Source organism: Melanerpes formicivorus, unplaced genomic scaffold (genome assembly GCF_026170545.1).
Source record: "Melanerpes formicivorus ecotype bairdi unplaced genomic scaffold, bMelFor1.0.p_v2 SCAF_2, whole genome shotgun sequence".
Taxonomy (NCBI): Eukaryota; Metazoa; Chordata; class Aves; order Piciformes; family Picidae; genus Melanerpes; species Melanerpes formicivorus.
Window position 1 is genome coordinate 52,756,175 of NW_027142354.1, and position 22,783 is coordinate 52,778,957.

Genomic DNA, 22,783 nt, shown 5'->3' on the forward strand with positions numbered 1-22,783 from the left:
TGTTACATGAGCAAGGACTAAGTGAGGCTGTGGCAGGGGGTAGCAGGTCCCTTGTGCACACCCACCTGGCATTAAGCCCACCTCTGGCTCTGAAATTGGCTACACAAACCATGCTGGACATAGAGCACTGGCTACTCTCTGTGCTGCCCCCCAGTATGGAGACCGCAGCCTGGAGTGAGGTGGGGGCAAGCAGGACACAGCCCCCAGGGTTTCAGCCCCACTTCCCATGCACCCATTCATGTTCATCCCCCGTCCCAGCTGGGAGCCAGGCTGCCCCCTTGGCCAGCCTGAGCAATTTGCCCTCCAGCGTGTGAATGTCCCTTTCAGGGCTGTGCAAAATGCATTGGTTCTGGCACATTAGCAGACAGCTGGGATCCTTCCCAGGCAGGCAGGCTGCTCGGACAGGCAGGTTTCACACCTGCCTGTGGGTTGTCTGCCTCTGTCTGCTGTGCTGGAGTTGGGGCTCATCACAGTAGAGATGAGCAGAGCTGGGGATAGAGGCTGCAAGCACACTGGTGAGGCTGGGCTCTCCTCATCAGCCTTGCAAGGGGCTGTGATGAGAAGGGAGCCCCAGGATGGCTTTCCAGGCTGCTGGGCTTCCCAGCATATGCAATACATGACAAGCACTGCACCCATGGCTAAGATGACCCCATGCAAGGGCAGCCACAAGATGCACCCCTCAAGCCTGGACTCTGGACAGCAGTGGGCAGGGCTGAGGGACTCTGCTGCTCCAGGCCCAGGTCCTGCCCCACAGCACCTTCCAACCCTTCTCCCCTTGGGTGGGTTTGGAGCAGGCCATGCTGGGGAACCAGCTTCCAGGCTGGGGGACTGCAAGTGCAGCTGGGAGCTGAAGGAGGAAATAAGATCCTGGGGCTAATGGCCACCCAGCCCTCGATGAAACCCTAGACCCAGGGAGCGGGCTGGCAGGAGGGGTTGAGACAGCTGCAGCCCTGCCTGCCCACGCTCCTGGCAGAGCCGGGCACCATGGGCTAAGCGGGGTGGGGGAAGGCAAACCACGCACCAGAGATCAGGCCCAGGAGCTGAAGCTCCCCAGTTTGCACTCACAGAGGTATGGGGTCTCTGGGGAGGCAGCACAGAGCAAGTAACTCACTCTCATCTAGAGTCTCAGGGCTGACACAGGCAGGGGGTGCAGGGGGTCCCCAGCACATGGGCCTGGGCCCCAGAGTGCTTTCCCAGCCCGTGAGCCTGCGGCAGTTGAGGGATCAGTTTCAGGGCGATGCTGGTAGCGGAGTTCATGGTGGCTTAGTGCAGCAGCAGCTAATGGGGAACAGATGCGAGGGTGCTTTGTGCTGGAGTGGGCCTGGAGGCACGGGAGTGGGGACATCACTTCCTGCACCTGTGGCAGTGCCTCTGTGCTCCCCAGGAGCACTCACAGGCCCCTGCACTGGCTGGGGTGAGGAGAAAGCCCCCAACCTGCCTTCCCAGGTCAGCTCAGCCCTTCATCAGCCCAGAAGCAGCCCAGAAACTGTGCCAGGGTCTATTAAAAAAATAATTTATCGGGTCGATATTTCATGTACATAAATATTCATCTCTATGGCTATGTACAGACGCAGCAGAAGCCCACAGGCAGCAGTGCTCCCACCCAGAGATACTTCCACTGAAGCTCTGGCCAAAGCCTGGGTCCCTGAGCGATGCCATGGGCATCCCAGGCAGTGCCTGACTTAGAGGGGCTCTGGCTGCCACTGTCCTGCAATGCCAGGCAGGTCTCAGCCAGGACTGAAGGTTCAGAGACAAAAGAGAGCCCGGGGAGAGAGAGACCCCCTGCCCTGCTGCTGTGGCTCGGCTCAGGGCCCTGCCCACCCACCACTCACATTGGACAAAGCAGGGAACCTGCAGGCACCCAGACCCACTCCCCTTAAGGCTAGAGGTGGCCTTGGCATCACCCTTCCTTGCCCGCCCTTAAGTCCTCACGCTGGGATAGGAGAAGAGGCAGGGAGTCAGCGGCAGTGGGTCGTGGGTGAAGACAGAGTCGTCAGAGGAGCAGGAGCTGGCGGTGTCCTCACAGGAGGGTGAGTACTGCTCGAAGGGCATGGAGAGGTCCAGGTACTGCAGGAAGAGACAGTGCTGTCACCACCAGTGCTGCCCACCCCACCGCCTACTGGACTCCTCAATGCTCACCTCCTCTGAAACAGCTGCCAGGATCTTGTCCAGTCCCTCCACGAGCTGCTTGAAGGTGGGACGCTGTGAAGGTACAGCGTGCCAGCACTCCCGCATCAGCATGTACCTGGGGGCAAAGGGGCAATGAGGGAGCGTCAGCAGGGTCTCGCTGTGCCCCCTGCCCACTCTGCCTGACCAGTACTCACAGCTCATGGGTGCAGTTAGATGGTCGGTCCATGCGGTGGCCCTCCTTGAGCAGTTTGAAGAGCTCCTCTACAGGGATGCCAGGGTAGGGGGAGCCCCCCAGTGTGAAGATCTCCCACATCAGGATCCCAAAGGACCATCTGGGATCACACAAGGCAAAGAAGGGTCGACCACATCCTGGGTCTGTCCCCAGGCAGGCAGGACCATAAGTCACCTCAGTGCACCCTGTGGTGCCATGGGAACAGGGACAATAGAGGGTGGCATCACCCCTGGGAAGGATGTTCCTCACTGCTGCTGTCCCATGGAGTATCCCTGTTCTACTCAGGGGTACCCCCCAGTTAATGCATAACCCTATGGCACTGCCTTGTCCCACACCCACAGCATTCTTGTCCCACACCCAACAGCACACTCAGCAGTCCAGGGACTCACACATCACTCTGGTGGGTGTAGACACGGTCAAACAGGGCCTCAGGTGCCATCCACTTCACTGGCAGGCGACCCTGTGGGAGCAAACCCTTTGCTCAGCCCTGGACAAGGTTCCCTGTACCCCATGCCCCATTCCTCTCCCATGCCTCCTCACTCACATTGCTGGTTTTCTTGTAGTAGTCAATGTCATGAACATCCCTGGCCAAGCCAAAATCAGCAATCTTCATCACACTCTCTGCTGTGACCAGCACATTGCGGGCAGCCAGGTCACGGTGGATGCACTGCAGAAGGGGAGCATCGCCCACAGGGGGTGTGAGATGGCTGTTCCAGCTCCATGTGTCCCCTTTCCATACCCAGAGCTGCTGCTCCCCTCCCATGCACCCCTCAGTAGTGGGGGCACCCCCATGCTGTGCTGGCTGCAGCAATAGGCACAGCAGTGGGGAGATACCCAGGGGCTAGGATAGGCTATAAATTTTTGGGGAGATGCTGCCCTGAGCTTTACTGGTGGATGTGTCTGGGAGGTTCTGGACGGCCAAGGAGAAAGGGATAGACTCTCCTTCCCGATTCAGAGAGAGGAAAGTGAAAAGGACATGGCTCTTCTCTCACCACCATGCCCATCCCAGGCACTGCAAAGCACAGGAAGCCTGTGCAGGTTGTGTCATCCCTACCCGTTTTGACTCCAGGTACTCCATGCCACGGGCCACCTGGTAGACACAGGAGACCAGGTCCTTGAAGGAGAGCTGCTCCTCGGGCATCGCTGTGACGTCGAAAGCGTAGTCAGGTGTTGGGGGGCGGCGGGCGCGGAGGTATTCACGCAGGTTGCCTTTAGCAGCAAACTCCACAATCACGTACAGCGGCCCTGGGAAGGGTGTCAGCTCTGCTCAGCCCCTGCCCCAGCACAGCATCCCACCTGCTGCTCTCCCCAACAGCCCTGTGCCCTGCCCGTCTCCTGCCCAAGATCAACCTGTAGGGCTCCCTCACCATCCTGCGTGCAGACTCCCAGGAGGTTGATGATGTTTTTGTGCTTGTCCATGAGCTTCATCATCTCCATCTCAGATATGAGGTCAGCCAGATCCTTGTCAGTGGCATTGTCTGGGAAAGGAGGGCCGTGTCACCGTGCCAGCTGGGGTGGCACCACAAGCTGGCAGGGATGTCACCTCTGTGCCTGGGGACACTGGCAGAGGAGCCATTACCTTTTAGCATTTTGATAGCCACGGTGATGGCTCTGTCTGGCTGGTCTCGGTCAATGCCATAAGCCTCTGCCCGCACCACCTGGCCAAAGCAGCCTTCTCCCAAGGGCTTGCCCAGCAGAAGCCTGGCAGGGACAGATAGAACTGTGAGAGATTTCAGGGATGGCCCTGCTCCCCACCACTGCATGGCCAAACCCCAAGTGGCAGAGGCAGAATGCCTAGCCCACACTGTTGAAGCTGAGTCCCAGCACCCTGGGGTATAGCAGTACTGTGGTATCCAGTAGTGGCTGGAGACCTCCCCATCCAGCACCCACATGCTGCTGTCCCCAGAGGGGCTGGGGAGAGCAGCCCCCGGTCCCAGACCTGCCCTGAATGGCACCGTACTTGTCTCGAGGGAACTCCCACTTGGCATCGAGGGGCAGGTCCAGCTCCATGACCCCAGCCAGCATTGGAGCGCAGCTGGAGGAGAGACGGGTGACACGCATCAGGGATGTGCTGGACTTCCTGGAGGAGCTGGAATCCAGGGAGAACTGCAGAGAGAGCTCAAGAGATGTTAGCCTTCCTGCCCGGTGCTCCAGGCACAGAGACCCAATGGTGCTGCAGAGGCCCTCACTCAGAGCAATAGGGCAAGGGGGATGCCAGAGGCAGTGGGTCTGGCAGCAGCACAGGTTACGATAGGCCCAGGTGGCACTCACAGAGCCAGCTGGCTGCTAAGGTCCCCTCACACACCCAAGGGCTCCAGCTTAGCACCCACCTGTCGGATGAGTGGGAATTTGGAGAGCTTGTGGACTGCCATGGGCTCCAGGGGCTGCTTGCTTGACTGAGTCTGCATCCGGCACAGCACCACGATGATGATGGCCATGGCCACAGCCAGTGAGCCCGAGGTGTAGATGATGATGTCAGTGTACTTGGCCTCGGGGGCTTCAGCTTCCCGCACCAGCTCCTCTTCTAGAGGAAGTGAATGAGTTGGTCTAAGCCATGGTTCCTGCATGCTGGGGGTCTCAGCTCCCAGATCAGTTCCCTTACTCCTACCTGGCAGGACAGTGAGCCAGGCAGACTGGTAGGAGAGGCCAATGGAGTTCCCGGCCAGGCAGGTGTATTCCCCAGCATCCTCCATGGAGACGTTGCGTAGGTACAGCACCTCCACCTCAGAGCTGTTGATGTCTGCAGTCTGCCAGGAAGATGCATGGACGGTCAGCATCCTGTAGTGGACCCTTCTCCTCCTCAGGGGACTCTGTGCTCTCCCCTGTCACCACTTTGGAGTGGGCATCTGGGAACCAGGTGCTTCGAGCCCTTGTTACCTTGAGCACTTGCACATAGGGGACCCCATCGGGACCATAGCTACTGCCATTCACTTCAATGTGTTTCAGCCACTGGATATGGGGCTGGGCATCACTGTAGACCTTGCAGAAGAACTCAACGTCACTGCCCACCAGGGCTGTGGTGTTGGCAGGCAGCCCAGCCTGCAAGATGGGCCTGTGCGGGGACCTCTCTGTGCAGAAGAGAGCAGAGTGGTGTCACCAACACAGTGGCCCAGAGCAGGGGTCCTTTCTCCCTCCCTCCCCACCAAGCCATGGAGAGCCCTTCCTTGGCCCCAGAGCAGAACGGCGCAACCAGAGCCTGGACTCCATCCCCACATCCCTCAAGTGTGAGGGACATGCAGGCTGTGCCAGTGGAGAGGACATGAATAGAGGTTCCTCCACCCTCTTCCCATGACCCTGACCCCTCAAGGGGAAGTGAGGAGCCAGGACCAGCGCTGCACTGAGGAGCCCTCACCGAGTACATCCAGGAGGTAGCTGTAGTGGATACTGCCAAACCTGTTCTCCACCAGGCAGGTGTAGTTTCCACGGTCAGAGGGCACCACACTCTCCATCACCAGGCTCCAGTGCTGGTGCCGGAGCTGCAGAAGAGTTATGTAAGGTGGTGAGATGTGATGGGGGACCACACCCTGTGAAGGGAGGCTGCAGTGCAGAGACTTGGTCCTTACCCGGATGCCCCCGATGCGGTGCTCCCCCCGGAACTCTCGCCCGTTCTTGAACCAGCGGATGCTGGGGCTGGGGCTGCCCGAGGCTGGGCAGCGAAACTTCACTGTGTTTCCTGCGGGTACTGCATACAGCTTCTTGTCCATCCGGTGTGGGTGAGTCCAGTAAGGAGCTGAAGAGGTGCGGGACAAACAGTAGGAGTCATCCAAAGAGCAGCATGAAGGCTGCTAGAGCTTCTCCCAGCCACTCATGCTGTGAGCAGGAGGCAGCAGTGCCCTGCACTCCTGGACCTGCCCCAGCTGTCCTCTCCTGCCCAGAGCAGCACTAACCTCTGTGCACATAGATGGGATCTTCATTTCGGTCTCCGTGGGGACCATCCCCATCGCTGTCTTCATCATCATCACCTGAAGCCAGTGAGTCTGCAAAAGAAAACAAGTTGAGAGGGACATAACTGCCTGCAGGGCTTGGAGGGCAGTGGCTGCCTTGCTGCTCCAAGGGGCAGCTAGGTGCTGTCAGGGCTCCTACCCACAATGGAGATGGTGAAGTTGCGCAGGATCTCCCCAGTCCCTTGCGCCCGGCAGATGTAGAGCCCTGAGTCCTCGTAGGCGACCTCTGAGATCTCCAGCAGGTTCTGCCGCAGGCGGATGCGATTTCCCAGGACCAGTGGACGGGACTCCTTGTACCAGACCACGTTGGCACCACTCTGGTTGGCATCACAGTAGAGCTTCAACGTGTTGCCTGGATCCAGCAGGAGATGTTCCTCTTCTGACTCCAGCAATGGTCTCTCAAATAGCTCTGGAGGGATGCCATGAGTATCCAGCCTGGTGCTCATTTCTCCCCGATGACAGGACCCACTCCAGTGTGAGGGCACATGGTGTAACACAGCCCAATACCTGCTCTGCCACCCCAGAGGCAGGCAAAGGCTGGACTCTGCCCTGAAGCACAGGGACATGGCTTCCCTAGCTGCCAAGTCCCAGTCCAAGGCCACATATGCTACTGTTCTGTAAGGGCCACTCCCAGTGGCGCAGGGTGCTCAAACCCATTGTGCCTCATCGAAAGAGGGCACCAAACCCTCCTGGTCACCCACTGTCAGATCTCTGTGTGCACCAAGTACAGCTGAGACCTCCCCAGCCTGGCTGGCCCTTGCAATGCCTGAACTGGGCAGTGGTGCCCTGTCAGCTGATGGCTAGCAAATAGAGGGCAGAAACAACACAACTGCCAGCGTAGCAAAGCCCACCACAGACTGACTGCCTGCGTCTTCAGCCATCTGTGTGGCTATCACACAGAGGACGGGGGATAGATGGGCCTCTGCTCCCTTGGGACACGTCCTTCCCCTGTACCCAACACCAAGACACACTTGCTACAGAGCTACGCACAACTGCCCACAGCCCGTGGTGCTCACACCATCCTGCTCTGACATACACGTCCATTGAACGAGCTAAGCTCTCATAGTGCAGGGACAGTCTGTCGGGAGCCACCCTGCCCCTTTCAGCCTCCACACTTCCTCGCCCAGTAATAGGAGATGCTGGCCCCTCGTGCCATGGCCCCCAGCTCCCATCAGCCCAGACCCACGGTCAGGGATGTGGGGCTGCGTGCCCAGGGTCAGCACCCAGCACCCCCAGTTCCAGAGACTCGCTGGGAAGAGGGGAAAGCATTCAGAAAGCACCACACCACCGCCTTCAAGCCCCATTTCACCCACCCTGTAATCGTACCTGGCTCCATCGCCCTGCCCTGGGCAGCAGCCGCCAGCAGCAGCCCCATCAGGACCTGCAAGAGGAGCCGCATCTTCCAGACCGGCTCCCACCCTGCGAGACAGGTAGGGCCAGAGTGAGCGGAGCTCGGCGAGTAGCTCCCTTCCACGCGTGCCCCGACCAGGTGGAGATGGGGTGGTTGGTCCCAGGGAGCGGTGGAGCAGCAGTGCGGTGTCCCCAGGGGAGCCGGGGAGTGGGTATGCAAGGCGCACGGAGGACTCTGGATAGGGTGAGCTTCCTTCCAGCCTGCTCCCTTGGGACACGGCACGGTGTCGGGGGACCCTGGCTGGGTGCAGGGAACGCGATCACTCCGGCCAGCCGCAGCCTGGCCAGGAAGCCGGGAGCAGTTAGCTGGGTACAGCGGGGGTGAGCCGCGGGGGATCCCGGAGAGAGCGGTGTCGGGGTGACTGGGAGAGGGGAAAGTGTCCCGGGAGGGAGGTCGCGAGGAATTATCCCGAGGGCGAGGGTCGCGGGCGGCGGCGTTACCGGTTGTGATGGGCTCCTTCGGCGGAGCCGCCCGCGCAGCGCGGGGAAGGCCCGGGCAAAGTCCGTGTGCCGGCGGGCTCAGCGCCGTCGCGGCCCCATGTCGGGCAGGGCTGGGGCTGGCTCCGGGATGAGGCTAGTCTCGGCACGGCACGGCACTGCACGGCACCGGGGCTAGCTACGGCTCCGCGCTCAGTCCAGCCCCACTCTGCCGCGGCAACGGCGGGCGCGGGCACTTTGTAGGGGCGCGCTCGGGTTACAGCAGCGCCGCCCGCCCCGCCTGGAGCTACGGGGTTGGGGGGGAGGAGGGCGGGGGGGAGGGCGGGTGTAGGAAGGTAGCGGGGGGGGACCGGCCTCTAGCAGCGCCTGCTGCGACTGGCCGCGCTCCGCCGGCTCGTCTGCAAACTCAGCCGCCGCCGAGCTGGAGCGTGGGGGAGCGAAGCGAGCTGCACCGACTCCGCCCGCGCAACCCTCGGCAGCATCGCCCCGCGTGGGGGGGAAAACGAGGTGAGCTGCGGAGCACCCGGCGTCGCTCCCCTCCACCGCCTCCCAGGCAGACCCCACATGGTGGGCTTCCACGTCGGGAGGAGCACATCGGGGCTGGGGGGAAAGAGGGGGGGCAAAGTCGCCTGTGCCCTTTTTCTCCCTCCGTGGAGCCCTGGGAACAGGCAGCACCCCAGCCCCGGAGGTGCCGAGAGTGACATCTATCCCGGCGGGTGGCCCTGGCCCGGGTTGGGTGCTGAGCGTTGCTGAGTGCCCGGCAGCCGGCTCACTAATTGTGCTGCAATTAGTTGCAGCGTTATCACTAGCGGTGCCATAAAGTGGCTGTGACCCTCATTAGAAGCCCATAACGGAGCATCGTAAAACACCACGAGACTGCAAGCCAGGGCTGGAGTGGCCCTAATCCGACCCATAAACACTTTCGCCTTTGCTTTCCCCATGCTGCTGCCTGCACCAAGGTGGGCAGATGCCAGTATGCCCAGGCCCTGCTACCCATGTGCTTCCCTGTCCTCTTAAGCAGAATCCTTGGGCCTCAGACCCTTTGAGGTGCCACAGTCCCCAGGCACACCTTTCCCTGCGCATCCTGCTGACACTAAAACAGGATAGAGGGTGACCCCAGCACATGGTCAGGGCTAATCTGTGCTACAATCTCCCATAGCAATGTCCACCCCATGCTGCTTCTCACCTGGGGTGCTGGTCCCCACCCTTGGGTGCTGGCCCACCCCTGGGGGGCAGGGGCACATGGAGCAGTCCCTGGGGCCAGCAGATCCCAGCAGCTGTTCATTCCTGCCTGTGCGTGAAGCAGAGGAGAACATCAATTTCACGGAGCAGCAGCCGCCCCTGCAGAGCTCCCAGCATGCCGGAAGCACAGGAAAATCTTGGGTTCAGCTCGATTCGAACCAAGACCAAATTACAAAAAGAGAGAAGAAGTTGTTCCTAGTACTGGGAATGCCGGAGGGGAGAGCTGCAACTCAAGAGAGTGCATGGGAACCACTGCCAGGGCTAGGCATGGACAGACCCCCTGTACCCTGGCCAGGTCCAACCAGTACCGGGTACAGGGCTGGCCAGGAGTAGGGCACAGGCACCAGTGCTGGCATCTTACCCTGTGCAACACCAAGCATCTTTGCCAGGGCAGACCCATGCTGGGTGAAGGCTGGGGCACAGTGAGGCTGCACTGCGGGTGGCTGGGATCCAGTCCCCTCCCTGCTGTGGGGCAGTGCTGGGCCGGGGGTCGGGTTGCCTAGCTTGATTTATAACAGCAACTGACGGCAAACAAAAAGCCCTTCATGGCAGCACAGCCTCACTGCCTGCCACCCGCTGCCGCCAGCACTGCCACAGCCTCCACCATGCCAGTGGCACAACAAGGGGGGGATTGTGCCAGCGCCAGCACCCCATGCTGCGGGTGCACCCCTGCCCTAGCACGCTCCTTTGCTGCCTCTGTAACCCCTAGCCCTGTGGGCAGCTCCCATCAGCTGCGGCAAGGGGACACAAGTCCACTGAGCCCCAGAGGTGGGGTGCCCAGGGAAGGAATGCATCTGCAGTACCCCACAGATGGGGCATCAAGGGGGCTGGCATGGTATAGATGGTTCTGTCCCATCACAACTGAAGAGAGGTGACCCCTGGCCAGAGCCTTACTCTTGCTTACATGTGAGGGGTCCTGCGGCAGCAAGCATGAATGAGGGGCTGGGCACTGGGACTCCATCCTCCCGCCCCTGCCCCTTTCCCCAGGCAGTAAATCATCCCTGCTCCACTCATGAAAGGCCCGTGTATGCGCTGCCGGCGCAGGGAGCCTGCCTGGTGCCAACAATATTGCTCTTGGAAGGCAGCCTGGGCTGCGGGAACACAGCAGCCCCTTGTGCCTGGCCCCAGTGCTTGCCGCCGCTCCCGCTGTGGTGGCACCTGTGGCCAGCATGAGTGTGTGCAGCACAGCGGCTCCTGGGGGGGCTGGAGTCCAGGGGGCTCTTTCCTCATGGAAGTTTCTCTTGGCCTCCCCTGAATGGCTCTTGTTTGGGGCACAAGCTCCGAGCACCCCATATGTGCATGGGGCTCAAGGTCTGAGACCAAGAAAGCTCATTTCATTTGCTGGGGCTAAGTGAAGCCCCTGGTACTACAGGAGCAGGCCAGCCCTGGAAAACAGGGGTCCTGGGCTGCCCTAGCACAAGTGCTTCCAGCTCCATCCAGCCCCATTTGTCTTAACACATGACACAACCTTGCTGCCCTTGTAGCAGCAGGGATCTGCCTACACAGGCAGAAGCCAAGCAGGAGGGCGAGATGCTCCACAGGAACTGGGTCCTGTGCCGGAGGCAAGCAGCTGGGCTTAGGGCATGGAGCTCCTGCCAGGCCTGCCCTGCCTGGCCATCCTTATCTCTGGCAGGGAGGGACCGATGGAGCAACCTGTCCCGGTTAAGGTTTAACCAGGCAAAACTTGGCAAACACAAAGCTCTTTCTCTCTCTGGGGAGCTGAGAACATGGGGCCCAACACAGGGGCTGTGGGACAGGGACATCAGGGCCCAGGCTTTGGCCAATCCCTCAGCACAATACAGGAGCATCCACAAATTCAGGCAGTGAGGGCAGAGCTGGGACCATGTGAGGCTGGAGCTGGCCTGGCAGCAAGAGCAGGCAGTGCCATGACTTGCCTCCACTGCAGCCCTGTAATTCCTGCCCACCCCAGCTATTCTGCATAGCACTGGAGCTGCAGCTGGCACAGAGTGCATGGGGCCGGGATGGGCACTGCTTCCCTTAGGACACAGTAGATGCCACGTGCTGAGTTCTACACCATGGTGCCCATTTGTGGACTGAGCAAGCAGATTTGTCCACCAGCCCTGTCCCTCACAGGGCATCAAGGGCCTCTCCTGGGAGCAGTATGGCCACAGCAGGGGACTGTGAGGCAGGGATGGGGCCACCTCCATTCTCCCAGCCCCTAATCGCAAGCAGGCACCGGGCCCTGCCTCCACATCTGCACCTGATTTACTCACTGGAGCCAGTGGGGCCACGAGGGATGGCAGTGGTTGGGGCTGTGGCCAGGGCTGTGTTCCCCCCAGCTGAGGGGGATTCCTGGGGCCCATCCCCATATGCTGCTGGAGGAGGAACCAGCTCTTCAGACAGGCTCCATGGAGCTGGCTGAGCATGGGCAGGGGACACTGGCTGCCGGGTGGCTTCATGCCCTGTGCCATGCCTGCCAGTCTGGACAGAGCTGGTGCTCAGCCTGGCACTGGCAGCCAGAGCCCTGGCCCAGAGAGGTGCTGCCTGCAGAGGCCCTGGCAGGGAATAGCAGCACTGAGCAGCCCTGACTGCAGCTGGGCAGCACCAGGCTGGTGGCACACTGGCGCCAGTGCAGAGCCTAGGGACCATGCTCTGTCCTCAGCCTCCCCCAATACAGGAATGTCTCTGGCCTCAGCCAGGCTCCAGCTTCCCTCCTGTTATACCTGAAGGTGCCCATGGGTGCTGGGTCCCCCAGGAGCAGTTCACCAGCAGGATGGGCAGCCAGCAGAGCGGGGACACCAGTGATTTCAGCACCCACCTGATCCATGCTTGGAGCACAGGGATGGGGCTGGTACTGACCAGCCATGAGCACCGGAACCCCAATCACAGCTGGCAGGGTCACTTGGTTGTGGGTGCCACAGCACACTTGCTGGCAGCCATGCTGCTGCTGGAGAAGGGGACATGCCAGGGGTACAGGCAGCCCTGTGGCCACTTTCTCCTCCCCTGCACCTGACCTGGGGAGCACCTGCACTTGCAGATCTGAGACCACAGTCAAGTTACAGGAGTGCTGCAAGGGGAAGCGGTCAGCAATGGACAGGCAGGTGCACTGCCCTGGCAGAGCCATGCACCACAGGAGGGATGCAGCCCATCCTGCCCAGCACTACCCATATGGCTGATGGCAGTGCCATCTGCAGTGCCAGTACAAGGCCCTGCACTGCTCCTGAGGACACTAGTCCTTGTGCTCTGCTGCAGACATGCCTGCAGAGGGGCAGCACAGCTGGTCCCAGGCACAGTGAGTGAGCTGCCCTGAAGGGACAGCAGCTGGACATGCCTGCCATGATACCAATCCTGTGCTGCCATACCAGTCCTGTGGTGCCATGGCAGTGCCAGGAAACAGCTCAACATCCTGCAGCAGTCATGGATATTTTGGTCTTGGAGAATTGCCAGCAGTCTCCCAGCCCAGACTGTCCTGTCATCCCTCCCCTTGGTGACTGGTGTGCCCAAGGCCATGCTGACTTTACCAGCCAAGGCCACTTACCAGTTTCCTCTGGACCTCAGGGTGCTGTGGGAGGAGAGCAGGGCCTTGAGGAGGGCAGATGGGAACACAAGTCTCCCACCACTCCCAAGTATTTCAAAACATCCTGTTCTTTGAAGTATGGCAAAATCCCAGGAAGCAGAAAGACATCACCCAGAAGTAGTAATAAACACTCTATTTGGAGAGCTTCACCTTAGGGAAACAGCAGAAACACAAACACTGTGTACAGGGGAAGGCAAAACTGTCAGTACAGAGACAGGAGTGACTGGGACTGGGCAGTGCTGGAAATGGATCCCTCTCTGGTGTTGATGCACAGCACATCTAGAGGGCACCTGCCCTGGTACAGGACAAGAGCCAGGCAGTGGAGATTCGAGTTGGAGGCTATCCAGGGATACCAGGCACACAATGCTTCCTTCAGTTCACCAATTTTCTGCTCATTGATCAGCTCGCAAGGTTTAAAAAGTCTCCTGCCACAGAGGGAGTCCAAGATTAGACCTCAGTAGTGGAGCAAGGCTGGAAAACACTAGGAAGGCAAACCCAGACCAGCAGGAGCCTGTCCTAAGGGAAGATGGCAGATTCTGTACAGGGTGATGAAAAACAGCTCATGCACAGCCTGGAGTAGGGAAGGGAAGGCACTCACCCCAAGCACTGAGATTAGCAACCAGCTCCCTCTCTCCTTACATAACCTGACCAGTGCGCACACTGGATTTTGGAAGGGCCCCTATAGCCCAGTTCTCAGTCCTGTGAAGGTGTCAGCTGCTCCCCTGGCACACAACGCTGGGGGTCAAGGGCCCCAGCCCACCCTCCAGCAGCTGCTGGGCTCACACAGCAAGAGGCAGCAACTTGGCTCAGTCCAACCTGGCAGCGTGGAGTGCCCACGGCTGTCACCCACGCTCCTGCCACCCCCACTGGCCAGGGAAGTTCCCAGAGGGGCGACAACTGTGTCCTTCTGCCTCCTAGAAGAAAAACAGCAGGATGTTTACCATGGATTAGCAAACTCTCAGCTCCACAGAGGCACTGATGCTGGGACAGAGCCATGGGATGCCCCACTCAGAGCACTGGCACCAAACACGAAGCCAGCCCAAGGCACGTGGCTCTTGCAGCGGGCTAGCCGAGAGCAGGCAATGCCTTAGCTTAAGGCAAAACATCTGAAGAGCTCATCCACAGTGCACAGCAGTCTCAAATGCCTGCCCTTCCCTCTGTGGTGCATGAGCACCTCAAAGAGACCATCAGTCTTAACTTCTGGGTTTGAAATACAAAACATCCCTTTTCTAGGACGATACAAATGTGTAAGAACTTTGAAGAGAGGGGTTGGGAAAATAGTGTCTAATGAAGGACTAGTGAAGGTAGATTTTCAAAGGTCTATAGCTAATGACCAGCTAATGATTTGACCAAGTTATACTACAGTTTTCTGCTACATCTAAATTTATTTCTTCCTCCCACCCCCCTCTTAAAACCCTCCTTCCCCAGAGTGTTTTGGTGGCAGTAGGGAAAATGCTGCACTTCCATGCAGGTCCCAACAGAATTAGTAATGAACTCACACTTGCTCTACCTTCCTCTGCTGATCAGATGCAGATCTTGGAGATCTCCACTGCTGCCAAGTTTGGCTGAGATCAGTTTAAGTCACAGGGGGTAAAGACACACACGGTGAATGATCATGTACACCTGTTTCCATAGGAAACCAGGCTGAACAGTTACTTCCTTCCACATGGAAATCCTCACAACAGAAGGACGAGCTGTGTGGAGAGCCAGGAACTCAAACCCTTCTCACAGCCCTCCACTCTCACCACCAGCAGCTTGCACTTGTTAGACCCAGACAACCAGAACTGTGGTACTGCAAAAGGCTCTAATGGCAACCAGTGGCTCATGAAATTCTGCACAGAAGCCTGACCACGGGAAGCATGGAAGGAGATGCCACGCTGCTTATTTCCTACTCTTTTGGCCTGTACAAAGCTAGACAACCTGCACTGTGTCCCACATAAGCACTACTTGTTATGGTCTAGGAGCTCTTCTCCAGTAAAAGCCACCTCTGAGCATGGGATGCTGGCTCTCCAGGTGCAGGAATCCCTTATTTACTCTGGTGAGGGAGGAGGTAGCCACTACCAGCTTGTTGCCAAACCTTCCTTACACCAGATACACACCTCCTCTCACACCGCACCCACCTTCACAGGAAGCAATTATACAATGAAAACTACTCTAAGGGAGTGAAATATTTGCTGTCTAGCAAGTCTCTTCCAGCTGGATCCTTTTCTCTGACAGATTCGGTCCCCGTTCTACTCAACGGGTGCATACAGGAGGGTAGGGCTTTGCTTATCCAGAGGGATAATGAAACCATTGTGGGCTGGCAAAGGATGTGCGTTCTTGGGCCACCAACAACTCCAAGAACAGTGCTGCAACTTGCTCTAGAAGTCTTGGCTGAAATAACTGTAGCCTCCTGGGGCAGTTGACTCTTCCCGGACATACTGCTGTGGTGGGAACGATCCAACAACTGGCACTGCTCCTGGCATCCTGGACATTGAAAGGAGCGAGAGGAAGAGAAGGGGAAAAAAAGAGACAATGTCAGAAGTGCCCTGAAATGTGCCAACAGCAATCACTGCTCAGCAGGCATGGCTGTCAGTGGAGCAACAGCCTGCTGTAGCCAAGTCAACAACTTGCCAGAAAAGCTTCCAAGTGCATCCTTGCCCTCTGTGCCTGTGTGTAAACAGACACCTTTAGTGTGGCAGAATTAGCTATTGTGCAGCTGAAGGAAGATTAAACAGCTTCCATTACAAAGCAAGTATTCTGGCTCTCCTCAGACTGCAGAAGCTAGCCTGGAACAGGATCGAGTGGCTGAAGCCAGGAGCAGCTTTCTGGAAGGGAGTTGTGTGGCTGCAAAAACTCAGACAACATCTATGTCCTTAAAGGGAATATTTATGGTTGTGTGTTTGGAACTTCCTCAATGTTATTGTTCTAGAAAGGGATACTTTTTGATGTGATCTGGCTGTGCTGTTCAAGAGCTGAAACCTCCCCAGGATGCCGGATGGAGCGTACATCTTCCAGTCGAGTGTTCCAGAGAGCCACGGGAGCACGGGGCTGGTATTCCACAGATAAGCCAACAACAGATCCCAGTTTTCCTCCTCCCATCTCTGGGAAATTTAGCTGTGAGTCTGCCCTCACTTCAAGGCAGGGTTTCTAATATCTTTCTTCTAAGAAGCTCCACAACCAACCCAGACTCATTACTGAGCCTCTTTGAGTGAAAGCTTTGAAATCAGAGATCTGAACTTTGCCTGTCCGTAACAATTATTTTTGGTACTAATCACCCACCAGGCTAATATTTTTTTCGATTCATAATACATGCAGGGAATGCTATTATTTAACTTACCAGCCATGAGAGAGCAAGCTCAGGAATACAGTGTTAGGTTTCCAGTGGGTGTTGACTACATGCCAAATTTTAAGACCAGTAACCCCAGGAGAAGTTCGAATGGCAAGCAGATCGCCGCTAAGCCAGTCTTTAACTAATTAAAATCTCGGTTGTTAGAGAAGCCGTGTTTAATGAGTGTCAGGCTGAGCTGCACTGCAAAGATCCAGGCTGAGCTGAACGGTCAAGAACCGGAATCAACTGCGGGGCCCTTCTAGCTCAGCAGCATCCCGGAGCTGCCTGCAGGGGGAGCCGCAGGAACGGATCGCCTTCAGGTCCCAGCCAGCAAGCTCACACCGACCCCGCTCTGCTCGCAAGTCAGCTAGAAACATGCATTCAGAACTGCATTTTAAGGTATATTTAAGCTGCCATTTGAATGGAGAGGCTGGAAAAACTCTTAGACGCCAAGGTTACTTACTGATTCTTGTGTTTGAAGCCACTGATGTGAGCTTGGTACTGCTCTATGGAGTTCAGCACTATGTTACATGTGCTGCAGGGGTACCCCTTCCCAGCTGAAATAGACATCAATGTTAGCACACACAGCTAGCCAACAACGTGGTGCCTGAGGCAGAAACAAGTGAGATAATCAATCACTTGGTGTGTTAAACAGCCGCTAAACAAAGACAAATAGCAAGTCAATAGCCTGGCCAGGCGGGGAAGTCACAGAATCCCACTACCCCACTTCATACCAGCCAGGCATTGCAAGGGAATTACTAAGCCTTTCAGTAAAGCTTTACTGGTCAGAACATGGGTTTGTTTACCTACAGAAACAAAGACATATTTCCTGTAAACTTTCACAGTATCAGACACAGTATAAGCCTCAGCACTGAGAGAGGCTATGCTGCCTTCACAACTTCATTTCTCTCTCACATCTGCAGTTCTCCTCCATCTGTACCTCACAGGACAGATGATAAGGGAAACACACAGTTATCAAGCTTAAAGTGTTTAAATAAAGAAATAATAGCTTTTAAAAGCAGCCAAGAGGAGATTACACACAATGTCCAGCTGCACACTGAAGCATTCTGCTAAGCCCTGCCGAGGTGCCAACCGAGAACATTAAGCTCTGTCGTTGAGCAGTTTGGTTACAGTCAGTGTATCAGTTAACTGGAAAAAAACAATGTTTCCAACAATAGTTGCACTAAACAGATCAATGGCTCTGTGTAACATGACAACTCCATCTGGAATGAAACTTCAGGAGGTTGGAGATACTGAACAGGCAAGCATGGCGGCACAGCTCAGCACAAAGAGTCTCTAGCAGGTGAAGATCCTGGCAGCTGTCCTCAAGACACTAAGCACTCCTGAATTTTGGCTCCCTGGGAGTCTCACAAAGAAAACATTTCCTTAAGGTGAAAGAGGAGACTCACCCCAGGGGAGCAGAGCAGCATAATCACAGAGTGAGAAGCACATGATGTAGCAGACACCCCCTCACCCAGCTGCTGCGTCTCAGTGATTTCAGACTAGTGGGACACGTAATTCTGGGCAGCAAAGGCCAGAGGAGCTGTCACAACCCTTGGGTCTGCCTCCCTGCATGACTAAAGTCAAGATCTCTCTGTACCAAATTCAGCTAACAGGTGTGTGCTCGACTTGTCTAAACTGCACTCCTATGTCCCAAACCAGCAGCACCTAGGGGAGCTGTGAGCAGACAAACACCTCAGTGTTGCACTGTAAAGAATGTATTTTTGTCTGCTGCCACAGACCCCAAGCAAAGAAAAGTTCAGCAACAGGCAGAGAGAGGAGAAACATCCTTGACTGCAGCACACCACATCCAAACAGCCTCTGAACACAGCCCAGGCTCAAACTTCACACCTGAACAGCTGAAGTGCCCTGGAGATGTGTCATGGGCACTCTGGTTCCGCTGGCACTTCATAGGAGACGTTGCTCACACAGGCAAAGGCGCAGCCCACCCATCCAGCCTGCCTGGGCTAAGGCTCCTGCCACTGTCACACCAAAGTGGAACTATTCATCAGACCCCTCTAATTAGGTACTGAGCAGATGGGTAATGTAAGATACCAAGCACCTTTTCCATCTCCCACATGACTACACAATGTGGGAGAGAATATTACTGAGATAATTGAGCTTCATTTCTTGTAAGTGCTACCGGTATCTAAAGGTGGCCTGCAAAGAATTAGAATAATTAATCTTCTGCTTGTGTGGGCTTTTATGACAGAGAAAGAAGCCCTTGAAGAAGATTTTAAGATGATTTGTCTGCTTATTATTTACCTCAAGTATCCAGCAGGTACTAGACTTCCCGGTCCAACAGAAGGCTGCTGGGAGGAACAAGGGAGTTTACCATGAGCTCCTAATGCTTTTGCTGGACTCCAAGGGCTTTCATCACACAGAAGTGCTCATAAGCAGCAGATCATAAACCAAGTGAGCTTTAACTGTCTGCCTAAAGTTCTTCCTTAATAGCCCTTTTTTTATTTTTTTAACTCCCCCCACACTCCTGTTTGCTCTGGAGAGAGTTGCATTAGTTCATCAGATGGAAGTGCCCACACAGAGGCTGAAAGGCATTCAGGGAGAAATCTCTCTGGCTTTCATGTGCTTTGAAGCAGCAGGTGCAGTCAAACCTATTTCTTCCATCTTTGGCTAGTCCCCTCCAAAGACATCAAATGCCACTTTTATCTTCCCATTTTGGATGCAATTACCTAGTTAGAAACAGTCCTGGCCAAAATCCCTGGATTATCTGCACAGAGGATAAGAATGATACATCCCCAATTAGACAACATCACAAAACACAGCCCAGAGCTTGTCACGAGTTAACTACAGCCTGAAATCTCTCTTGCTGTTGGGAGCTACATCAACCAAAAACCAGTCTTACAATGTATAATTGAGATCCTCATCATCAATTCTCCCCTGCTCCCCCAGCATGGACTCTCTCATCCAAAGACCAGCCAGACACATTCCATTGCTCTCCCACCCAGCTCTAGAGCTATTTATTAGCCTGCCTGCTGAGAACTCACCCATGAAGGACGCCGCCGGTGCATCAGGGGTTCGACCATAGTGTGCCATCAGCTTGTGTTTGGTCTCTTGCTTTCTGTGCTTCTTGCCTACATAATGCTGTTTTGCCATAAGGGGATTGTTGAAAGTGGCATGGCAGAGGCTACAGAACTTGTCTGGGTCACTAATGTCCTTGTTCTCTTCGTTAGAAGACGCAGTAGAAGTGGGGAGGGTGGCAGGATGCTTCTGTGGGGGCACTGGTTCTGTAGGGTGAATCCAAACTCTTGGTCAGTCACAGAACTCAGAAGTGAAAACCAGTCACTTTACTTCCCTAAAACCCATGTTAAAAAACCCAATAACCCACTACTCCTAAACCCCAAACCTAGACAGAGAATGTAGGACATCTACATAAATTAATGTTGCTTCTACCTCTTCCCTTAACACTGCAGAACTGAAAGGTATGTAGTAAGACAAGTCAAAGCAGCCCAGAAAAACTTTAAGGGCTAAAAAACTACCCCAAACAGCTGATTTGCATTTTCCTCCTTAATATAAGCATGGCCCTATTCAAGAAACACTGGGCATGAATGAGCTTCCATCTGCTATTATCATCATCCAGCTAGAACACAGGCACAAGGCCCCATGCAACAAAGGCAAGAGGGTTTCTGGAAACACCTTGCAGCTGCAGAACTTGATCCTGAACCAATGGCATGAGGAGTCTTGCCTAAGACACAGCTCAGACCTAACACAAGCTGCCATCCTCAGGCACAAGGGCTTCGTTTTCATTCTGTCCTGACCAGCTATAGCACTCCAGGCTCTTGGCTGCTGGGCCTTTCCATCTGCTAGAAAAGGGACTGGACACAGAGGCAGCTGCCCCAGGTCAGAGCTGACACCTGCCAGGGCTGCATGCCATTGTGAGAGAGGTCAGTGGCAGGTGCTCTGGGAAAAGCACAAGGTCAGGACAGGTACATGCTGATGCTTCCCAGCTACACTCTCCCAGTTCCCACCTATCTGCAGCTCACAAGTCATTGAACCTCAGAGGCTACATCCCTGCAGTTGAGCAGGCCTGATGAATTTGCTGTACCAGAGACTTACCAGTCACTTCAGCCCCTGTAAGCCTTCAGTGAGCACTGTACCCTGTGACAAGCATTTCTACAATTTAGTATCACTCTCTCTGAAGAGTGGCTCTTTCCTGGTCCCTGCACACAGGGATGGGTACAACACTGCTGTGAGCTGCATCTCTCTCAAACAATGCAAAACAAAACCACTCAACTTTGCCAACACTAACCCAGCGAGCTGGCTGCTGAGAGATGCTGCATCTCTGGAGGTGCTGCCTTACTCTGGGTTGCAGGAAAGAGTCCAGACATCCTCACATGAACTGACACTTGGGGTCCAGTGAGCCTCTGAGCTCTTTTATTACTGGAGCAGCCCTTCAGTACAACACAAAAGCACTGCAGACAGTCATACCTTCCACTTTGGGGGACTGCTGCTTCATGTTCTTAGCGTGGGTCTTCCCCAAGTAGTGAGATGTTGCCACAGCTGGCGAGGAAAAGGTCATGTTGCAGATGGGACAACACTTGTTCCTGTCTTCCCCATTGCTGCCTTCCTGCTTGCTGTCCTGTGCACACAGAATCACAGCATGGTTGGAGTTTGGGAGGGACCTCTGCAGGTCACCTCATCCAACCTTGTCATGAGAAGAAACACTAAGGCATAGGGATCTAAACAAACAAGGTAATCAGAGACATTCTATTATTAAGCTGAAGAAGTGTGACCAAGCAGGATTTCCATGACGTGGCATCAACCTCTCTCTCACTGGAGAATACTCTTGCACCAAATGACTTTTAAGCTGTTAGTGAACCACCCTAGGCAGAGGGGCAGCCCTGGCCTGTATGGGTTAAGGACAAGGTCAAGTGTGTGGCTGTCAGCACTGGGACAGGCAGCCTTTAACTCTGCAAGGTGTGAACCAAGCAAGGCAAACGTCGCTATCAGCTGGGACATCTGCAACATGATGCCAGTGGAGCAGGCAGCAGCAGCCAGCTCTAAGCCTAGCACTATGTGCAAAGGCATCTGCCTTTATCCCCCACTGCAAATGCTGGGGAATTAGGGATTAAAGCTGAAGTGATCATAAAAGTAAAATCTGTTTCCCAAATGAGTCATGGGGCAGACAGATGGCCAAGTGGAACGTGATGCCTTTACTGACCAACAGGCTCCAGGGACTGCCTGAGGAAACTTAAAAGAGGATTGCTGTGGAAAAAGAATTCACAGAATGGTCTGGGTTGGAAGGGACCTCTGAAGGTCATGCTGTCCAACCCCCTCTGCAGTCAGCAGGGGTATCCTCAACTAGCTCAGGCTGCCCAGAGCTCTGTCAAACCTCATTTTGAGTATCTCCAGGGATGAGGCCCCGACCACCTCCCTGGGCAACCTATTCTAGTGTTTCACTATTCCCATAGTAATGAACTTGTTCCTAAAGTCCAATCTAAATCTGCTCTTCTCTAGTTTGAAGCCATTGCCCCTTGTCCTATCACTGCAGGCCTTTGTAAACAGTCCCTCCCCAGCTTTCTTGTAAGCCCCCTTCAGCTACTGGAAGGCTGCTGTTAGGTGTCCCTGGAGCCTCCTCTTCTCCAGGCTGAACAACCCCAGCTCCCTCACCCTGTCCTCGTAGCAGAGGTGCTCCAACCCAACGTGCTCTCTGTAACAGCAAAGCTTAAGCAACGATGCTCCTGACAAGCTGTCACTCATTTGCCCCTTTTCTTTCAAACAAGACCATCAACACAAAGCAATGTACACTTCTTCCAGTGGGGAAGACATTCTCACCTAGGCTGTTTAAATGGGAAGGGCAGCAGGAACTGTGCTCGTCGAGACAAAGCCCTGGAAACACGCTTGTCTTTGAGCTCCTCAGTTCTCACAATGCCCTTTCTGAGCATGTTTCCTTCATCTATTTTTAAAGGTGCCCAGGCCATATAACAGCAGGCCCTGCTTGTCGGTACTTGGACCTGAAGGGCTCTATGCTCTCCTCTCACCTGCTTCACATCCAGCTTCATCTTCTTGCCGTGGGCGAGCTCCTCTCCGCCGTGGATGGACAGGTACCGCCTCACCTTGTTGGCGTGCTTCTTGCTCTGGAGAAAGCAGAGAGAAACGCGCCGGCCCCGCCGCTCAGCACCCCGCGGTGCCCGGCGAGGGGCAGCGGCGACTCCCCGCTTCCTACCTGGTAGTGGGCCAGCCTCTGGGACTCGGAGATGAGCAGGGCGCTGCACACCTTGCACTGGGCCTCGGTGAAGATGTGCCCGTTCTCCCGGATCAGGCGGTCCACTGCGGGGCGCAGAAGGGGGACACAACCAGCGCGTCAGCATCTGGGCCGGGCCGCGCTGAGCCTTACCGGCCCTGAAGAGTGCCCCCCGCCCTCGCTCCCCTGCTCCTCACCTGCCTCCTTGCCCACCGGCAGCCCCGCGGCGTCCCCGTTGCTACCGGCCCCGTCCGCCATCTCCGCCGGCCCCGCCCCACTCCCCGCCGCTCTCGCGAGAGCCGTTCACGCACCCCCGCCCCTCCCGCGCCTAGCAACG

At 56.0% G+C, this 22,783-nt stretch overlaps 2 protein-coding genes across 8 annotated transcripts; both read right to left on the reverse strand.

Annotated features, from left to right (window-relative positions):
• Positions 1-1,497: 1,497 nt before the first annotated feature.
• On the reverse strand, positions 1,498-8,418 carry FGFR4 (fibroblast growth factor receptor 4). The gene is made up of 18 exons (XM_068160895.1): positions 8,158-8,418; positions 7,633-7,725; positions 6,446-6,715; positions 6,250-6,339; positions 5,926-6,092; positions 5,715-5,838; positions 5,240-5,430; positions 4,971-5,109; positions 4,693-4,886; positions 4,323-4,468; positions 3,942-4,063; positions 3,730-3,840; positions 3,417-3,607; positions 2,907-3,029; positions 2,752-2,822; positions 2,325-2,462; positions 2,140-2,245; positions 1,498-2,067 (listed from the first exon to the last, which is right to left on the reverse strand). Exons 2-18 carry the CDS (start codon positions 7,703-7,705, stop codon positions 1,921-1,923), a joined length of 2,403 nt encoding a protein of 800 aa, XP_068016996.1. The 5' UTR covers positions 7,706-7,725; positions 8,158-8,418; the 3' UTR covers positions 1,498-1,920.
• Positions 8,419-13,052: 4,634 nt separating this feature from the next.
• On the reverse strand, positions 13,053-22,712 carry ZNF346 (zinc finger protein 346). Of its 7 annotated transcripts, none has more exons than XR_010990109.1 (8): positions 22,644-22,712; positions 22,429-22,532; positions 22,244-22,339; positions 20,691-20,841; positions 19,250-19,489; positions 18,510-18,553; positions 16,708-16,801; positions 15,311-15,400 (listed from the first exon to the last, which is right to left on the reverse strand). XR_010990109.1 is itself a non-coding variant. In XM_068160976.1 (7 exons), the coding sequence occupies exons 1-7, from the start codon at positions 22,702-22,704 to the stop codon at positions 15,295-15,297; spliced, it is 852 nt and encodes a 283-aa protein (XP_068017077.1). In that variant the 5' UTR covers positions 22,705-22,712; the 3' UTR covers positions 15,202-15,294. The 7 variants fall into 7 exon arrangements, 5 of the variants coding, with proteins under 5 accessions (XP_068017068.1, XP_068017077.1, XP_068017090.1 ...); XR_010990108.1 differs by having other exon boundaries at positions 18,510-18,556; XM_068160976.1 differs by lacking the exon at positions 18,510-18,553 and having other exon boundaries at positions 15,202-15,400.
• Between the last annotated feature and the right edge of the window lie 71 nt (positions 22,713-22,783).

Bases quoted from the DNA above. Each gene is read 5' to 3' on its own strand.
- FGFR4 (XM_068160895.1), bottom strand. From the start codon at position 7,705: ATGCGGCTCCTCTTGCAGGTCCTGATGGGGCTGCTGCTGGCGGCTGCT. The intron at 5,110-5,239 runs GTAACAAGGGCT...TCTTCCTGGCAG, and splicing joins CCTATGTGCAAGTGCTCAAG to ACTGCAGACATCAACAGCTC. The intron at 3,030-3,416 runs GTAGGGATGACA...CCCCTTCTGCAG, and splicing joins AGTACCTGGAGTCAAAACGG to TGCATCCACCGTGACCTGGC.
- ZNF346 (XM_068160967.1), bottom strand. From the start codon at position 22,704: ATGGCGGACGGGGCCGGTAGCAACGGGGACGCCGCGGGGCTGCCGGTG. The intron at 22,340-22,428 runs GTAGGAAGCGGG...TGCTTTCTCCAG, and splicing joins AGAGGCTGGCCCACTACCAG to AGCAAGAAGCACGCCAACAA. The intron at 20,842-22,243 runs GTGAGAGGAGAG...CTGTGTGCACAG, and splicing joins TGAAGCTGGATGTGAAGCAG to GACAGCAAGCAGGAAGGCAG.